Source organism: Perissodus microlepis, chromosome 18, assembly GCF_051167445.1.
Source record: "Perissodus microlepis isolate ML-2025 ecotype Zambia chromosome 18, ASM5116744v1, whole genome shotgun sequence".
Taxonomy (NCBI): Eukaryota; Metazoa; Chordata; class Actinopteri; order Cichliformes; family Cichlidae; genus Perissodus; species Perissodus microlepis.
In genome coordinates, this window is record NC_140478.1 from 6,304,391 (window position 1) to 6,323,541 (window position 19,151).

Sequence of the window (19,151 nt, forward strand, 5' to 3'; positions counted from 1 at the left end):
TGAGTCCATTTAAGGGAAAATAAACTGGCTTTCTGACTGTATTAAAACCACTTGCCCCACATTGTGTAGGTCACAGACCTAATAAATAAATTCATTAATTAACAAACAATACATTTTTAAAAATACTTCAAAGTTACAGAGAGAGACTAAAATGGATGGAGTTTATTTCCATTGTTTTCCATGTTTTCCATGGTTTGGTCCTTTGACCTAATCATTAACGACAAAGTCTTTTGTGAAAGCATAATAAACCAATATGGCTCCCATGGATTCTGCATGATTGCATAATTTCTAGAATAAACCTTTGCCCACAGTGCTCTTAAAATATATTCTCCTGTATTAGATTCTATACAGTAAGCGTATGTCTCAAATGTAAACTGAGGTGTGCTAATAAGCCAGCTTTAAAATGCCAATAGTTAATACTGAAGGGATCGTTCACTCACAGTATTGGAAAACAAGAAGAGAACATCTCTAAAAGGCAAGTGAATTGCAGAGAGCTGTCTCATATCAATAAGCTCCTCATTTGCTGGTGCAGCTGTTTTGCACGGCTACGTTTTCCTGGGGAGAAGTCTAATTAGCCAAACTTCATACACCTGTGTGAGCTGGAGTGTAAAAACAGAGCGCTATCAAAAACAACTTTCAGTCAGAGTCAGGAAACATTTTTAATAAGCTGTTTGTTTAAACTGTCTCGACCTGGCTCAGAAACCGTGGCGAAAAAGAGTGAGATGCAGGGAAAAGGTCAAAAAAATACTTGAAATACTTCAAAAACATGAAAGCAACATAAAACAAAGAAAAAGTCAGTGTTATTAGTAGTGAGGATGTGTGAGTGGATGGGTTAATAGTGTGGTGTTGGAGATGCTAAGTGGTACAAACTAAAAAAAGATGCACGTGAGACAAGAGCTTCACTTGAAAACCGCTTATTCTAATATTGACTCTTGTTTGGTGTGGTTTGTTGGATTGGATGATTGAAATGAAATGGCAATTTTACTATTAATTCATTAACAAACAGAGGGCACAGTGGTATGTTGAAGAACCACACAGGGCCACAAAAGCCTGGCACCTGCTCCTCACTGGTCACCAGCTTTGTTGCACACTGCTGTGGGATGACATCCCAGTCTTCAATCAGTATTTGTCGCCAATGTCATGACAAGTCAGCCAATGTGGATGTGTTGGTCACTCTTGCATGAACATCACGCCCAAGCGGATTCCACAAGTGTTCAGTGAGGTTGAGGTCTGTGCTAAGTTTGCATGGCTAGCATCTACATGGCCTTTGGAATGAAAATGTGTGGCAGCCTGGGCCGGTTCTAGACAGGCAGAGAGAAATGTAAATATTAACAAAACTTAAAAAAGTAGGCCAAGTTACAAAGAAAAAGGCAATAAACCAAGTCTTGAAAAATAAAACTGAAAAATAGAAATACAGAATAAAAAAAAAAAAATCTCCATCCGGATCTTTACAACCAAAAACATAAAATCTATCTTAATTAAATGGCTTAATTCTCAAATAAATTTGCAAAATAAAGTATGAATAAAATAAGACATTCATTTCATGGAAGCTCAAATTAACAGAGTCACATTAAATGCACATCATTGCCTGTTACACTGCACCTTAAAGATAGGTTAATAAATTGAACTGAACTTAACCACAATACTTTCACATGGGTTCTTTCCAGCTTGAAGGTGGTGGCAAGATGAGTCAAAACCCGCGGTTAACCCGCTTCGTTTGATTGTTGTCAAATGGCACCATATAAATGAAATTCACTTGACCTGAATGATCTGTATCGGTGCATATGTTAGAAAAAGGCAGCACAATAATAATATTACAGCAGTAATTAGTGCTATATGACAAACTAATAAAATACTAGAATTTTATCTACCAAAAGTGTCGCACAGACTTCTTGGTTAGGTTAAACTGCACTATAAACAATGTTATTTGCCACATAATTCCACGATTCCAAAAGGCACCAACACTACAAACATGGCTGAGCGGTTCAGTTCAGTGACTCTGATTCATAAACGTGCAGCCTAAAAGACAATGACCAGCTACAACTGCTGGTGCTGACACACTTGTCAGCCTTATGATGTGCTGGTATACCCCATATGTGTTTTTTTTATGAAAAGGAGAAATATCCATAGAAATCAAAATGGCTTTTTGTGTTAGCTGTAAAGTTTTTGTGTGTGTTTATGGGGATTGACAAACTTTTGAAGCCACTGTCAGTGGCTAAAGAGAGCTTAGTTTTGCTGTAGTTTTTCAGTTTCAGAGGTTGTAGCTTGGACTGAAGCAACCAAAGAGGCAGAGGAAACTCTTTCTTTTAGTGGTTCATACAAGGCACTGCTCTACAGCCTGAACTTTGGCCTTGACAGGACATGCTTGGCCCGTCCGTCTTGTTCGCTCACACACTCATAGTTTTCAAGCTTGAACCACCAAATCAGTGAACAGCTACAGGTTTGAGGTGAGCATCCCAACTGAAGAGCCTTGCATGTCACCAATGACCTGTTCAGTGAGACAACGAAACGTAGCAGGTGCCTTCCTCAGCCTGTAAGCTACTGGTTAGATAAGGGTGGAAAGCAGAATGGTAAAAACTCTGTGCAAACACTGACAGACCAGGGTTCAAATTCTTGCTGGAGCAGAGAGGTTTCACCTTCAACTCAGAAATCAATCAACAGCCCAGGCAGCGATGGCACTACATCCCGCCCGGTTTCGCTCACCATGAAGCAAAAACTCACATCATAAAAGGCCTCACTGATGCCTCCTTAACATATCTCACCCCACTCTGCATCCCAGCCAGCAGAGACCAACCCCAGCCACTTTGCTAAATTATCTGTAAAGACTATAATACATGCACAGAGACACATGCCAAATCAGGACAAAGCCTTTCCTAGAGGGAGTTTGAACACAAAAGGAGACTGGAAAAAGTTTGTAACCCAGTTGAATTGAGTGCTGTATATCCCTTCCATCTCTGGGTCTGTCTATATTCGTCTGCCTTTCATTCAGTCTGTCTCTTTATTTTTTGCCTCTGTTCCTCTTTGTCTAGCATTTCTTTGTTCAGTCAACTGTAAGCCATTTCTAAATGCCACAGTCAGCGGCATCAGCAGCAAACTAAATCTCGCACACATTGTTCTCATATGCATCGTTTGCTTCATTGAACAAGAAATTACTTTGGATGTTCAGATTATCTACATGTCACAACCAAAATGTCAGACCACGACGCTTGAAGAAGCAGAAGCACAAAATATCACTAAATAGAATCAATTTAATAATACATTTATGTTGCCACGATGTTACTTTTCCTGCAATGCACGTTTCCCTTGTAAGTATGTATTTATTCATGTGTTTGCTGTATCACCGCAAGTATGCAATCTATTTCTGCACTACACTCCATCTGAGCTATTCTTATCTGTAGCCCAGCCTCTGCTGCTCTAATGAACTGACATCTCCACAGGGATCATTAAAGTTTCATCTGACCTAATCTAAAAATTGAAGTCCCCTTAAGCAAGGCACTTGTCTGCTCCAGTGGAGCTGCTCGGTGTCCATCAGTGGGAGAATGTGCTGGTACTGAGAAGCCTCTCGCAGGTGTCAGGATAAGCATGTATGCGCGTGTAAAGCACGATAATGAAGGAGGGAGCATACAGACACACACACACACACACACACACACACACACACACACACACACACACACAGAGACTAAATATATGAACCCATGTGACTTGGATTGAAAGCACAGGATGGTGGTAAGACTTGTGATTATGTAGCTGTGCGGTTTTCTGAGAGGCTTTTGAAAATGGCATCCAAAGTGAACACAGAGTGTGTCCAACACACTGACACACAGTCACATGACAGGGAGACAGAAACTGAAACACAGATACAAACACAACAACAATAAAAAGATTTATCGTAGCTAAACATTCGTCGCCATAAAGGCCCATTTAGGAACTTACAGATGCACACGTATATGTGTTTTGAAGATTTGATCTACAGACCCCATTTGCATGGCTGTGATACAGACTGACCACATTTGATCACAGGCTTTTGCATTTATGTGGTAGTGATGAGCATGTGCATCATCATCATCCTCATAAGACCCGCAAACTCTCCAGTTATCCATTTTAGGTTTATTGAAAACTAAACAAGCACATTTTTAGACACTTCTTATACGTGCATTTTGACCTCACACTTTTTCTTTGCCAAGTAGGAATAACACATAGTGGGTTCTCTGTTACATAGTGGAAGACACGTGATGCATTTTAGCCAAATTGTGCTATCAGTATGCAGAGCAGGTAAGCTGGTGCTGGTGTAGCAGTGTGCGGGTGTGAGAGTCCGCTGTGTGGGCTTTACTTTTTGTCCCTGTTTGAAGCCATGCTACAAACGTGGCTGTACGCCTCTTTGATCCAAACTCAAATCTCTCAACAACAACTAGCTCAATCTTTTGACTTTGACAACTACTTTTCCTCTAGCGCCACCTTGAGTCCTTTTTTTTTAAACATTTTGAATAAAATGTCTCAGTAGCTGTTGGATGGATTGCCATGAACCAAGCCACCCCACCCTCCACTGCCACAGGGTAACATTTCAGCTAGCATTTGTCCAATAGCTGGTTTAAGTCCAAATCCCTGCAAAGCTAATGTCATTCTCATCAGCCTCAATTTATAATGTATTTTTGTGTTACTGCCATAGTAACACATGTCTAAGATAACCATGATCATTATTTCTTTCTCTGCATGGACTATGCCAAAATTATAGGTTTGAACTTTACAAAAAGCAAATATATCTTTTGTACTGCACAGTCCAATAGATATATTTGCAATTTATTTTGGAATGAAAGCTACAACAAAATTTTTTAAAAAGTGCTATGAAGCAAAATGTGCCTTTCGAAAGGAATTACATCACATGTCAAAAGGGTATGGAGAACTCACAACCATTCCCAAAGGGCTTGCCAAGATGAGACTGTCCTCTAGCTGCCAAGGTGGCCAGCTGGTGTTACCCAGCCAGCCTCTTCACATCTAGTTAGGAAAATGATGACAGCTTTTAGCCTAACTAAAAATCTCTGCCATGGCTGCTGGATGGTACCTTCTGGGAACAGGGAGCAAGAAACACTTTATTTAGACTGGCTGTGGACTATAGTGCAGTTGAAACACTGCATGGGCAGTGTCAAGGTTTCACGAGTTCAGCCAGTAATGCACATTTCCAAAACTATTACACATTCTTAACATTAGCTTGTTAGCACTGAGATTTTTGACCTAAATTTTTGATTATATTATATTAATGATAATAATAAATGATGATTTAATAGCCTGTCAGTCCATTTGACAGTTTTCGGTTAGATAACATGTCTTGGATTGAATTACAGAATGCACCTTTAATTTCTAAGCCAACTAGTGCACTGTATTTGATTATAATACAATTTGATGATGTTATTTTTCACACAAGCAGGTTTTAATTTAATTCAGTTTTATTTATATAGCCTAGTGCCTGAAAACCCAATCAGACGATCCCTTATGAGCAGGATTTGGCGAAAGTGGGAAGGAAAAAATCCCTTTTAAAAGGAAGAACCCACTGTCAGAGCCAGGCTCAGGGAGGGTCAGCCATCTGTCACAAAGATAAAAGGAGAGTATGTTGTATACTATATTTCCCCTGTTTTTTCTGAGAACTTAATGCCTTTATCAAAATATCTGATTTTAAATAAACACTTATATCAGACACCTTTAATCTCCTCCCTTGCAGCAACACCAAACAGTAGCACACTTATAACTGCACTACATCTTTCCATATATAAATATGTATTCTTCCAATTCATTGTAGTGTGAAGAAATATTTAAAAACAAACAAACAAACAAACATGTAAATAGAATATTCATCTGCAATAATAATGTCTTTTACTTGGATCTATTATCTTTTTTTAACCTGTTCCATCTGTGTCATTAAAAATTCACAGAAAACTGAGATACCATAAAACAGGACAGCTACTGGTTGCAATTAAAATGTAATAGACAAAACTGGAGAGATGAATGTTTAGATTATTTTTTATCAGCAGAGCTGCTCCTCCTCTGATAAATTCCTGTGCAGGTCCGCAGGTCTACTCAGATCATCGCCAACCTCGTCTTCTGTAGTGAATAAAACATGCCACTGCTTTCACTGAGTCTGAATTGTGTCCTTTTCTGCGGAAGCAGCTTGTAAAGAAGGTTAACCTCAATGTAAAAAGAAAAGAAAAGGAAGAAGCTCGTGGAAGAAGGTCGCATCAGGAGAGGCTGAACTGCCATCTTATTAAAGATACAGCAAGAAGATAATGCAGGTTTTATTGATCCACTCCAAACTAACACAAATCATACACAGTTGTTGAGATGTGCAAGTCAGCAAGCACAGGGACCAGACGTCACTCTTTGTTTCAGGTAACCCGTACAGATTTGGCATTGCAGTTGTCGGGTATGCTTGTTTTTGCAAGGTTTTGGCTCTAGTAGTAGTAGAGCAGTATCCATGCAGATTACTTACAACAAAAATCAACTACCACAGAGATGTAATGAACCTTTAGATGGGTTTTGTTACATGTGGTATAAAACTAACACAGAATTCCATAAAAAGAACATCATACCAGCAGTAAAACACAGTGGTGGCCGTGTGATGGTCTGGGGCTGCTTTGTTGTTTCAGGGCCTGGGCGACTCTCTGTAACTGATGGAAACATGAATTCTGCTGTCTACCAGAAAACTCTGAAGGAGAATGTCTGGTCATCAGTTCATGCCCTGAAGCTCAAGCACACATGGATTATGTAGCAGGACAATGATCTGAAACACACCCAAAAGTCCATGGAATGGCTTGAAAAAACAAAAAGGTTTTGGAACGGTCTAGTCAAAGTCCAGACTTAAGTCCAGTTGAGATGCTTTGACATGACTTTAACCTCGTGGACATCACATTTTCGGATGTCTAGACCAAAATACTCAATTTTGCTCTACAAGGGCCTGATATCCACTTACGAGGACATTATACTGCCACTTTTCTATCAATATCTATCAATATCTATCAATATAAAATAAATATCCTCATATGTGGATCTAATTTTTCTCAGAAAAAAAAATCAGGTAAAAAATCTGGAAATTCTTTGTTTTTACATTCATCTGGTCCCAATCAGCCCAAATATCAAAGGGAAATTAAAAATGCATGTCATGGAAGAGTTCGGGTCTTAGGAGGACAGGTTGTTCATTCTTGAAAACACTCCAGTGTGGTCGGCCAAAATTCCTCCACAGTGACATGAAAGACTGAGGGTGGGTTTAGTGATACTTCTTCACATAGGCTAAGGTAGGTTTGGCTTTCTTCCCCGTAGTAATTGAAATATTAATTTAAAAACTTTTGTATTTACTCAGTTTATATTGGTCTAATATTAAACTTTGTTTGATGATCTGAAACATACATGTGTGAAAAATATGCAAAAAACTAAGAAATCAAGAAGGTGACAAATACTTTCCCACAGATATGTAGCGATGTACTTTAAGTATTCTTAAGATTATTAAAGCCGTGCCACAAGACTCTTTTAGGAGGAGGACACTATCACATCTCATCCTAATCTAGTCAAACATACAATACAGTTGCTTAGTTCAGATGAGGGATTGTTAAAGGTGCTAGACCAGAGAAGAGAGCCCTACATTCTTACCTGGTGCTTATGTTCACACCCTTCAGTAAAACCTTTACTAGGCAAACAGCTGTACCATTCTTTCAAATAAAGTCACATAATGCTTGAGATTTTTAAACCTCCCCTTTCTTTTGAGAATTTGTAAACATACTCAGGAATGTCACTTGTAATTGTTTTTTATTATGTGCAGTCGCTTTTCACTGTATATACAAAATGTGCATTTGCCGTGTCTATTTGTGAAATTCCCTGTAGGTCCAACATTAAGAGTCCACATGAAAACCCTTGTAGTTGATGTGGTATGAGTTCAGCTTGGCACTACACATTAACAGAGAGAATTTTTAACATGCTCCTCTGAGAATTGTTCCTTGAGCTGGAAGCCCCTGAAGAAAGGTAAAGCGCAGCAGTGCAGACTGTCAGTGAATAAGTGAGCTGAGCCTCTCTTTGCCATCACACAGAAGAAAAAGAGGACCCGCACAGCCTGTGAAACTGGTGGGAGTGATTTGATGTCATCTCTTTGCCAGTAATCAGATTCCTTTTCAAAACTTTCCAAATGCGCCCCGCTGAAACCCTCAGCCACATATACAAAGAGCAGAGGGCGTTTCTACGGCAACAAAGTCTAAGCTACTGACATTGGTGTCTGAGTGCCAGAACAAACATCGCACCTGATGCATTTGTATGATTTTTAATTTGTATTTATTTATTGCCAAATTATAGATAAAAGCTGATGTGGCATTAAATGTATTTGCTCCCCCAAAGGCAATGAATGCTCCACGTCACTGGTTACATGTTGTATGCTATATGGTCTGTATTTCCACACAGCCTGTTACTCACTGCTGAAATTACTATAGAATTTTAAGAATTCTTTATCTGTTTCATAATGAAGGACTCTTTACTCCCCACTGACACAGTATCAAAGGAATACCTGATGCACATTTGGCTGATTTTAAGGCATCGCTTCTTATTCTCTCTGACAACAGCGCCATCCTGTGGTTTGAACCAAGCATTTCCAACGATTATCTCCTGGCCTTGTCATGTTTAAAGAGCACCTTTCAACAGGAATTACAAAAGTAAAGTTACATCTAATGACATTAAGCTTACTTCCCATCATGTTCTCTGCACTGAGATCTACTGAATCCAAACTCCATTGTTTGGATTTCATATGGAGACCAGGAGTGACATGTTTAGCCGCATGTTCTCCTTAAATTGCTGGCTGTCTGAGTGGTGTCCCAGAAACGATGTGGGCTTCATAGATAATTGACAAACCTTCTGGAGGAAACCTGGTCTTGTTAGGAGAGACGGCATCCATCCCACTTTGGATGGAGCAGCTCTCATTTCTAGAAATATGGACAAATTTATTAAACCCCCCAAAATATGACTATCCAGAGTTGGGACCAGGAAGCAGAGTTGCAGTCTTACACGCCTCTCTGCAGCTTCTCTCCTCCTGCTACCCCCCCAAAAACCCATCTCCATAGAGACTGTGTCAGCTTCCAAAAAGACAAAAAACAAACTAAAAACCAGCAACAAACAACTTAAACATAAACAATCAAAAAGAAAGAACAGTACAGTATCCACATCTGAACCAAAGAGTAAAACAGTGAAATGTGAATTATTAAATATTAGGTCTCTCTCCTCCAAGTCTCTGTTAGTACATGACTTAATAATTGATCAACAAATTGATTTACTCTGCCTTACAGAAACCTGGTTGCAGCAGGATGATTATGTTAGTTTAAATGAATCAACACCCCCGAGTCATTCTAACTACCAGAAACCTCGAAGCACAGGCCGAGGGGGCGGTGTGGCGGCAATTTTTCACACCAGCCTATTAATTAATGAAAGACCAAGACAGACTTTTAATTCATTTGAAAGCCTGATGCTTAACATTGTCCACCCCAGCTGTGAAACTCAGAAACCAGTCTTACTTGTTATCATCTATCGTCCACCTGGGCCTTACACAGAGTTTCTGTCTGATTTCTCAGACTTTATATCTAATTTAGTTCTGAGCTCAAATAAAATAATTATTGTGGGTGATTTTAACATCCATGTAGATGCTAAAAATGACAGCCTCAACATGGCATTTAGTCTGTTATTAGACTCAATTGGCTTCTCTCAAAATGTAAAAGAACCCACCCACCACTTTAATCACACTCTAGATCTTGTTTTAACATATGGCATAGAAACTGAACATTTAACAGTGTTTCCTGAAAACCCTCTCCTGTCTGATCATTTCCTGATAACATTTACATTTACAATAATTGATTACACAGCAGTGGAGAGTAGACTTTATCAAAGTAGATGTCTTTCTGAAAGCGCTGTAACTAAGTTTAAGAATATAATCCACCCACTGTTATCATCTTCAATGCCCTGTACCAACACAGAGCAGAGCAGCTATCTGAACGCTACCCCAACAGAGGTTGATTATCTTGTTAATAATTTCACCTCCTCACTACGTACGACTCTGGATACTGTAGCTCCAGTGAAAACTAAGGTCTCTAATCAGAAGTACCTGACTCCGTGGTATAATTCTCAAACACGTAGCCTAAAGCAGATGACTCGTAAGCTGGAGAGGAAATGGCGTGTCACAAATTTAGAGGATCATCATTTAGCCTGGAGAAATAGTTTGCTGCTTTATAAGAAAGCCCTCCGCAAAGCCAGAACATCTTACTATTCATCACTGATTGAAGAAAATAAGAACAACCCCAGGTTTCTCTTCAGCACTGTAGCCAGGCTGACAAAGAGTCAGAGCTCTGTTGAGCCAACCATCCCTTTAACGTTAACTAGTAATGACTTCATGAACTTCTTCACAAATAAAATTTTTATCATTAGAGAAAAAATTACCAGTAATCATCCCACAGATGTAATATTATCTACAGCTACTCTTAGTACCATTGATGTTAAGTTAGACTCTTTTTCTCCAATTGATCTTTCTGAGTTAACTTCAATAATTACTTCCTCCAAACCATCAACGTGTCTTTTAGACCCCATTCCTACAAAACTGCTCAAAGAAGTCCTGCCATTGATTAATTCTTCGATCTTAAATATGATCAACCTATCTCTAATAATCGGCTATGTACCACAGGCCTTCAAGCTGGCTGTAGTTAAACCTTTACTCAAAAAGCCATCTCTAGACCCAGCAGTCTTAGCTAATTATAGGCCAATCTCCAACCTTCCTTTCATATCAAAAATCCTTGAAAGAGTAGTTGTCAAACAGCTAACAGATCATCTGCAGAGGAATGGTTTATTTGAAGAGTTTCAGTCAGGTTTCAGAGCTCATCACAGCACAGAAACAGCTTTAGTGAAGGTTACAAATGATCTTCTTATGGCCTCTGACAGTGGACTCATCTCTGTGCTTGTCCTGCTAGACCTCAGTGCAGCGTTCGATACTGTCGACCATAATATCCTATTAGAGCGATTAGAACATGCTGTAGGTATTACAGGTACTGCACTGCAGTGGTTTGTATCATATCTATCTAATAGACTCCAATTTGTGCATGTAAATGGAGAGTCCTCTTCACACACTGAGGTTAATTATGGAGTTCCACAGGGTTCAGTGCTAGGACCAATTCTGTTTACATTATACATGCTTCCCTTAGGCAGCATCATTAGAAGACATAGCATACATTTTCACTGCTATGCAGATGACACCCAGCTCTATCTGTCCATGAAGCCAGATAACACACACCAATTAGTTAAACTGCAGGAATGTCTTAAAGACATAAAGACCTGGATGGCCGCTAACTTTCTGCTTCTTAATTCAGATAAAACTGAGGTTATTGTACTCGGCCCTGAAAATCTTAGAAATATGGTATCTAACCAGATTCATACTCTGGATGGCATTACCTTGGCCTCCAGTAACGCTGTGAGGAACCTTGGAGTCATTTTTGACCAGGACATGTCCTTCAACGCACATATTAAACAAATATGTAAGACTGCTTTCTTCCATTTGCGCAACATCTCTAAAATTAGAAATATCCTGTCTCAGAGTGACGCTGAAAAACTAGTTCATGCATTTATTACTTCCAGGCTGGACTACTGTAATTCATTATTATTAGGATGTCCAAAAAACTCACTGAAAAGCCTTCAGCTAATCCAAAATGCTGCAGCAAGAGTACTGACAGGGACTAGAAGGAGAGAGCATATTTCTCCTGTTTTGGCTTCCCTTCATTGGCTTCCTGTTAAATCCAGAATTGAATTCAAAATCCTGCTCCTCACATACAAGGTCTTAAATAATCAGGCCCCATCTTATCTTAATGACCTTGTAGTACCATATCACCCTATTAGAGCACTTCGCTCTTGCTCTGCAGGCCTACTTGTTGTTCCTAGAGTATTTAAAAGTAGAATGGGAGGCAGAGCCTTCAGTTTTCAGGCCCCTCTTCTGTGGAACCAGCTTCCAGTTTGGATTCGGGAGACAGAAACTATCTCTACTTTTAAGATTAGGCTTAAAACTTTCCTTTTTGCTAAAGCATATAGTTAGGGCTGGACCAGGTGACCCTGAATCCTCCCTTAGTTATGCTGCAATAGACGTAGGCTGCCGGGGGATTCCCAAGATGCATTGAGTTTTTCCTTTCCATCACCTTTCTCACTCACTATGTATTAATAGACCTCTCTGCATTGAATCATATCTGTTATTAACCTCTGTCTCTCTTCCACAGCATGTCTTTTATCCTGTCTTCCTTCTCTCACCCCAACCGGTCGCAGCAGATGGCCGCCCCTCCCTGAGCCTGGTTCTGCCGGAGGTTTCTTCCTGTTAAAAGGGAGTTTTTCCTTCCCACTGTCGCCAAAGTGCTTGCTCATAGGGGGTCATATGATTGTTGGGTTTTTCTCTGTATCTATGAAGCGCCTTGAGGCGACTTTTGTTGTGATTTGGCGCTATATAAATAAAATTGAATTGAATTGAATTGAATTGAATATGGACTTGTTTTTCATCTTAGTGTGGCAGCACCTGCCCAGTGCACATGCATCAGTAATCGCACACTAGCAAACCGCCTTTTGAAATGATTCATTTAAAAATGGAGAAATATAGCCTGCACCGAAGCATCTTATTTCTCTAAATGTGTTTTCCTAAAGTTCTATGACTCACACGGCATTAAGACTGACTAATGAGTCAGTGACAAGAAATCCAGGGAACATGTTTCACAGGTAAAATATGTATCTATCATTTTAAAAAATGTTTAAAAAAAACCAAACAAAAACCATCAGTTTTGATCATTTTATTACACTACACAATCCTAAAATCTTAAACTAATTTCTAAAGTCTTACATAATCTGGCCCCTAAGGCGCTCAGTGATCTTGTGGTTCCCCTTAAAAGCTTTGGATTCAGTAACGAATGGAGCACCTAATGGAAACTGCAAGATTGCATTACACAAATCCTCATTTGGACAGATAGCATTTTCTATTTAGGGAATTGGCCTGATACAGGACCCTGACTGGGATCCTTTTTTAAAATTAAACTTCTTGAAAGAGGAATCTGTCATGCAGTCATGAATAATCTCCTGTATCTTGTTTTATGCTACTTCACTATACTGTTTGTCCCCTGTGCTGCCCTATGCAGTATTTATTTTGCAGATTGTAGATCTTATTTAGTTTTGTCTGTATGTGTTTTGAGGACAGGGATTGCAAACTAGATTAAACCCACAACACGTGTCATTTAAATCAGCTTTCTTCCCCATTTTGATGCTCAGATTGAAATTCAGCAGGTTTTCTTGTCCACATTCACATGTCTACATGCGATAGATATTTACATTAACAAGAAGTTGGACAGGTGTAACTAATAAAGTGGCAAGTGAGTGTATATTTTCAGTATATTTTCTTTCTAGTCTTCACTGTCTAAAATGAAAAAAAGAGTGCTTTATGTCTAGAAATATTTGATAAACAATATAGGCCATTTACCTTAATAAAAAACAAAAAACTGGACTGCAGCTAACTTTTTTTTTTCAATAAATAATTAATTATTTCCATGAATCAATTAATCTTTTTTTTTTTTTGTCCATAAAGTCTCAGAAAATATTGTCATTTTTGTCTCGGATATGTAAAAGCCTTTCACAACAAAAAGCTTGAGGCATTCAATGTTGCATGATAAACGAAAGTCATTTCATAAATGTTATTATTCTTTTTTTTTTATTAAGAATAAAAAATAACAATAATAATTTAAATAACAATAAAAAACAATTAAAAAGAACTAACACTGAATAAATTTCGAATTAACCTACATTATAGTGTGTTTATTTTATATGTTAAATAATGGATATTTTTGAGTTGTCATTTTTACGAGGTGACGTGAAACACATCATAAGCATCGGTGCTGCTCAGAGCTCTCTCCTCTCATCCTTTTGTGCCCGCTGTCCAATGAGAGATCAGATACGGATTGCCGTCTGCTCATTGGTCGCGAAGGAGGAAGATGCGGCGGCCATGGAGAATAGATTAAGGACTTTTCAAACCGTCCTGCTGGTGTGATTGATATTCGGTGATTTCAAGCCCGGGCACATCGCGCTATGTAGCGTAATCTCACTGTGTTCATACCGAAGTCTCGTTGCTTGGCTTCGGTGGTTTTTTGGCCACATATACTTGTAGTTTATTCCTTTGGTTTTGTGTTGTTTGTTCTGTTTGGTCGTTTGATATGATGTCGGGCCCGTTGTGCTGCTTTGAGTGAAGTCCCTCCCTCCCTACACAATGTAGCGCCGAGTTCTTCCAACAGATACGTCATCACTGAAGGTAAGGAAATACTGAGAACCGGACTTAAACGGAACGAAATCCTGTCACGTGTTTTTGTGGTAGACGGACTTCACCTGGTTCTTGACTTGAGGACTTGAAGGCCTGCTTTATGGCCGGATTACCAAAGGACTGAATAGCTGTGCAAATGAATGACACGCAGGATTGTTCAGGCTTAAGACAGAGAACACTGACACACGTGCCTCCCTGCGCAGGTACAGAGATTTAATGGTTGAATTAACTTATTAAAACAATACATATGGTATCCTTATTGCCTCTTTTCGTGTCGTTTGTGAAGTAGCACTATCATAATATCACAAGACCTTTCAAGCAACCCTGCGTTACACAACGAGTTGCAAAAGTACACACTGTGGTGTGTGTAGGTGAACCACTGAGAGTAAATGTACAGCTGCTCTTCTTGTAGGTGTTGCTGTGTGAACAATGCGTGAGCGATGTCTGATGTTGAGGCCACATACGCAGACTTCATCGCTTCTGGCAGGACGGGCCGGAGGAATGCCCTGCATGACATCCTGCAGAGTCCCACCGACCCTGAGGGCAGAGAGATGCCCCTCACCCTGTCTCTGTCCCAGCTGCACATCAACGCAGGAGGAGGAGGTAATACGCTGCACTGATTTGTTTGGGGTGTACCACCCCTGGGATCGGAATCAGAATTTAACTGTCTGGTCGCACAAAATCCTGTATATAAATTCCATTCGGTTTTATTTATATAGGGCCAATTTACAACAAGGTAAAGATGCTACTGTACTACTACTGTAATCAAACAATCCTCTGTGAGCAAACACTTGGCGACAGTGGGAAGAAAGAAGTTCTTTTAAACAGGAAGAGACCTCTGGCAGAATCAGGTTCAGGGAGGAGAAGTCATCTACCATCTACGCAGGAGTTTGAGATGGTTATCAGAATAATTTTTATTTGGCCTAGTTTGTGCACATAAACAAGGAATTTGACTCTGGTTCACTTTAGTCTCTGTATCCAAAAAAGTTTTTAAATAGGCAATAGATAAATAGGCATATATCTATATATACAAGGAGAACATACATATGAGGACATGATTAAAAAAGTAAGGAAAATAGAAGTTGCAGAACATCTTAAGAACTTATACAAACTATAACAAATTTAACACCTTTCAATTTCAACGGAAAGCTGAAAAGTAATGCTGCCTTAACACATCTAAAGCCATGCACCATCCGGAGGAAGTCCGGAGGATCTGAAAAGGTAATGCTTAGTCTTCACTGTGAAAATGAGAGCCAAACTTCTGAGGTGGTCTGTGCCAAATAGCAAACATAATAGTGATCAGATAAATGCTCCAAAAGGATACAACAACACACACAGTGAGGAGGTCCAGTCTAAGGACTCAGAGCAGTGGACGTGTCCTAGCAGGCAGCGATCAGCTGCAGCTGCCTGTGTTGGGGCACAATGCCCCTAACTCAGTTATGCAGGTGGATGAGTTATAAAATATGGGAAAACTACACATGGAGATCAAAGCCGTCTTTGAGTGTACTCACTTTTAGAGTCAACCTCATCTAGTGCCACCTGGAGGAACTGCAGTTTTTACCACTCCCTTGTTGGCTTCATTTTTCAGCTCTGGAGGGTGCTCCTTGCACCGACCTACACTAAAAACTTTAAAATCATTATTTTTGTACTTTAACTAACCCAAACAAAGGTAGAAATGAGCCCTGCTATACTTCCTACCACCAGGAGAAGTAATTATCTTTTGGTTATATAAAGAGGGTGAGGACAAATGAAGTGGTTGTTCCAGTTGAAGAACACATCTGGCAGAAGAGATATAAGTTATTGCAAACAGTGGATGTTATGGTGTATTTTACTCTTTTTTTTAAAAGCAACAATTACACAGCTGATAGCATCCAGAAAGTTTTTAATGTGGTGTTCTAACCTGCTATTTTTTTTCTGCAGATGGAGACGACACTGAGGACAGCCAGAGCTCCTCCTCTTTGGCTCAGAGGGAGTCGGAGCAGAGGAACAGCTAACCTGCAGCACACTCCAGCCCGCAGACGGAGATTTGCAGGATGGAGTGAGGCTCCCACCATGATGAACCTGTTCGTCCAAAGTGTGCTGGTGGCTGGAGGGTAGTACCGTCACTGCTGATATGCCTTCAAGCAGGGCACAGTCTTCCAAATTCAACTCGAGAAGTGCTGTAATGTGAACACCCAGCGTGGCTCTGCTGTGCACTAGAATAACAGATTGATTGCAGGGTGCTTTTCAGAATCGGGGGTAAGCAGAGAGGCCAATTTGTAGCTCTTGTAAAGCTAATTTTATTTTCAGTCTTAGTTACTAAACAATATAGGTTGGGAGATTGAAGTGCAGGAAGAAAATAGACAAGGCTCCTTTGTGAGTTTTATAGTAGTTGAAGCAATTTGTAAGACCACTGACATGTGCTGAAGTAATGGCTCACAGTGGGAGTAGCATGTCTGTAGAAGTAGTGGTGCTGATAGATTGTACTGCCAGTTAATGGCTTTATGCTAACGCTAAGTTGATAATACTGCAGAGGAAAAAGGCTGAAGTAAACCTGAGAGGACAATGCTGCGGTTTGACTTCTTGTTTATATGCTGAAGAGTGTGTTCACTGTTCTGTACTGTAGAAAGCAGCAGGATGCAACAGAGCAGTAGCCTTGTGGTCTGTTGACACCAATATTACTTAATATTGCACTTTCACTCAGTTTAAATGTCAGTCGCTCAGTGATTAAAGATTGATGATATACATGTTTTAAAAAAATGTTTATACTTACAAAAGGTTTTTTTTTGTTTTTTTTTTAACAATTTCATTATCACGACCTTTGAGGAATGGTTTGACATTTTTGTAAATGCATTTCTTCACTTTCTTGCTAATGAAATGATAAAATGTCTATGTGCTATAGTGCTATATAATGCATGTAGCTAGAGTTTGTCTTAATAGCCACCAGGGGGCAATAGATGTGGTTGCAAGATCTCAATCTGATGTCTCTGTGCTGTGTTGTATGTACATCATAATAATATTGTTGGTCCAGGATTAACATAGCAACTGAGCATTCAGTTAGCACTAGCTAAGAAGCTAGTGAATGCTGTTAAAAGCTGTCACTAGTAAACCACGAGTCATTTGGCTAACAGCAAACCTAACTTGATAATACAGTTATTATATGGTATTAAATAATAAGTAAAGCACTTGAAAATTTTACCATTTGATCCAAAAGTTGTTTTTTTCTTGACATTGTAAAGCTATGACATCACAAGAACATGACTGGTCAGTTGCAATGTTGATCCCAGATGATGCAGGAACAACACCGACATGAGGTTATGAGATACCCTTGTTCCAAGACGATTTCTAGTCCTATTGAGGTCTAAGGGAAAATGACCCCCAGACATGGCCTCTAAAAACTTTCCTGCTGTGTTTATGGGCTCAGCCCCTCATATCAGGTCATACCAGATAAAACACTGAGTCAGTTTTGTAAATTATGGTCATTTTAAGTCTCGGAAGGATTATTAGGATCTACTCATTGACTAATAACTCGTTAACCACTGAGTGTTTGCTTTCACACTGACATCCAATCCTCTCTCTTAACCTCCAGTTTCAAAAGACCAAGACAGTGATGACAGAAATGCTTAAAGTAGGAATTCAGACACATATGGGTGATGTTGTCTGGTCTATGGTTAGCGCTGAGGTGGCCTGCAGATGGACATATTGACTAATATGAAGTAAACAAATGAATTAGATAACAGAAACGTCCTTACAGGTTACAATTAAAAGATTAGCATAAAAAAAATTCACCCAAATCTTACATTTTGCTAACTGTCTGATATGCACGTTTACACAGGTCACTGATAAAACCTGTTGCATTTGAATCACGTTAAAATATAGTATGTAATATCATATATGGCATTGATGAGCTGTTTTGTCACATAATGTTGCTTGGATCAGAGCTGTTGGCTTCACATTATAATACACTGGCCCCACATTACCTTCACTTTTTAGCGTGCAGGGGGATGAGAGGTGACGTGACCTCCAGGGAGTGCGTAACCAACTCTATGAGATAATTAAGGATTCTAAAAATCATAAATCTTGCAACACTACTCTAGTGTACTAGTGAGCTGCAAATTAGCATAATAAACACTCTTTATACTTGACAGCTAAGCTAATTATCTGCAGGCTCCAGCTACATTGTTAAGAGATTGATCTTGTCATCTGTCATCAGTTCACTAAGAAAGTGCATTGCCCAAAATGTCAAACTGTTCCTTAAATGTAGATATGCAATACACCGCGGAGCTTCCAGGATTTATAACATTGTTTGTTTGTTTGTTTTCTGACACTGAGCCTGAGCTATGTTCCTGCTACTGTGTGTAATAGCTAGCTGATGTTATCATCTGTACAGACCACCACGCATGCACAAAACTCTGTGTTGTCATTTTCTTCACCATTTTTGCGAACTATAACCTTCCTGTAATCCTCCAGCTTGACAGTAAGTTAATCATACTGAAGATAATGTAGCTATAACTGTTTATTTTGTAATCCTCACTCAATCAGGTGTTCAGATTGTAAACTGCCATGTAACTGTTTCGGGGCTCACTCTGGTTTCAAAGTAGACTGTGTAAATGCAGCTGTTCAGCATGTTGGATTTTGGCAGGTGCATGATTCTGTGAAATTTGTAGCTGTTTGTCTGAATGTGCATAACCGTATTTTCTACTCTCCGTGTCAAACAAAGTGAAATAAACTGGACAAGAGGGAAAATGCAAGTCTTCTGTGCTGCTGTACGCCGGCGGTTTGACCAGCAGGTCGCACTGTGGGAGAATTTATGAAACGTGCATTAGACTTCAACTGTGAA

General features: G+C 39.5%; 1 protein-coding gene across 2 annotated transcripts; it reads left to right on the forward strand.

Annotated features, from left to right (window-relative positions):
- Nucleotides 1-13,980: 13,980 nt before the first annotated feature.
- Nucleotides 13,981-19,057, forward strand: LOC146367097 (cAMP-dependent protein kinase inhibitor alpha-like). Of its 2 annotated transcripts, none has more exons than XM_084911880.1 (3): nucleotides 13,981-14,323; nucleotides 14,745-14,935; nucleotides 16,253-19,057. In XM_084911880.1, the coding sequence occupies exons 2-3, from the start codon at nucleotides 14,773-14,775 to the stop codon at nucleotides 16,324-16,326; spliced, it is 237 nt and encodes a 78-aa protein (XP_084768006.1). In that variant the 5' UTR covers nucleotides 13,981-14,323; nucleotides 14,745-14,772; the 3' UTR covers nucleotides 16,327-19,057. The 2 variants fall into 2 exon arrangements, with proteins under 2 accessions (XP_084768006.1, XP_084768007.1); XM_084911881.1 differs by lacking the exon at nucleotides 13,981-14,323 and adding an exon at nucleotides 14,334-14,535.
- Nucleotides 19,058-19,151: the final 94 nt, after the last annotated feature.

Coding starts and splice junctions, on each gene's coding strand:
- LOC146367097 (XM_084911880.1), top strand. CDS start 14,773: ATGTCTGATGTTGAGGCCACATACGCAGACTTCATCGCTTCTGGCAGG. Junction 14,936..16,252: donor CATCAACGCAGGAGGAGGAG/GTAATACGCTGC, acceptor TTTTTTCTGCAG/ATGGAGACGACACTGAGGAC.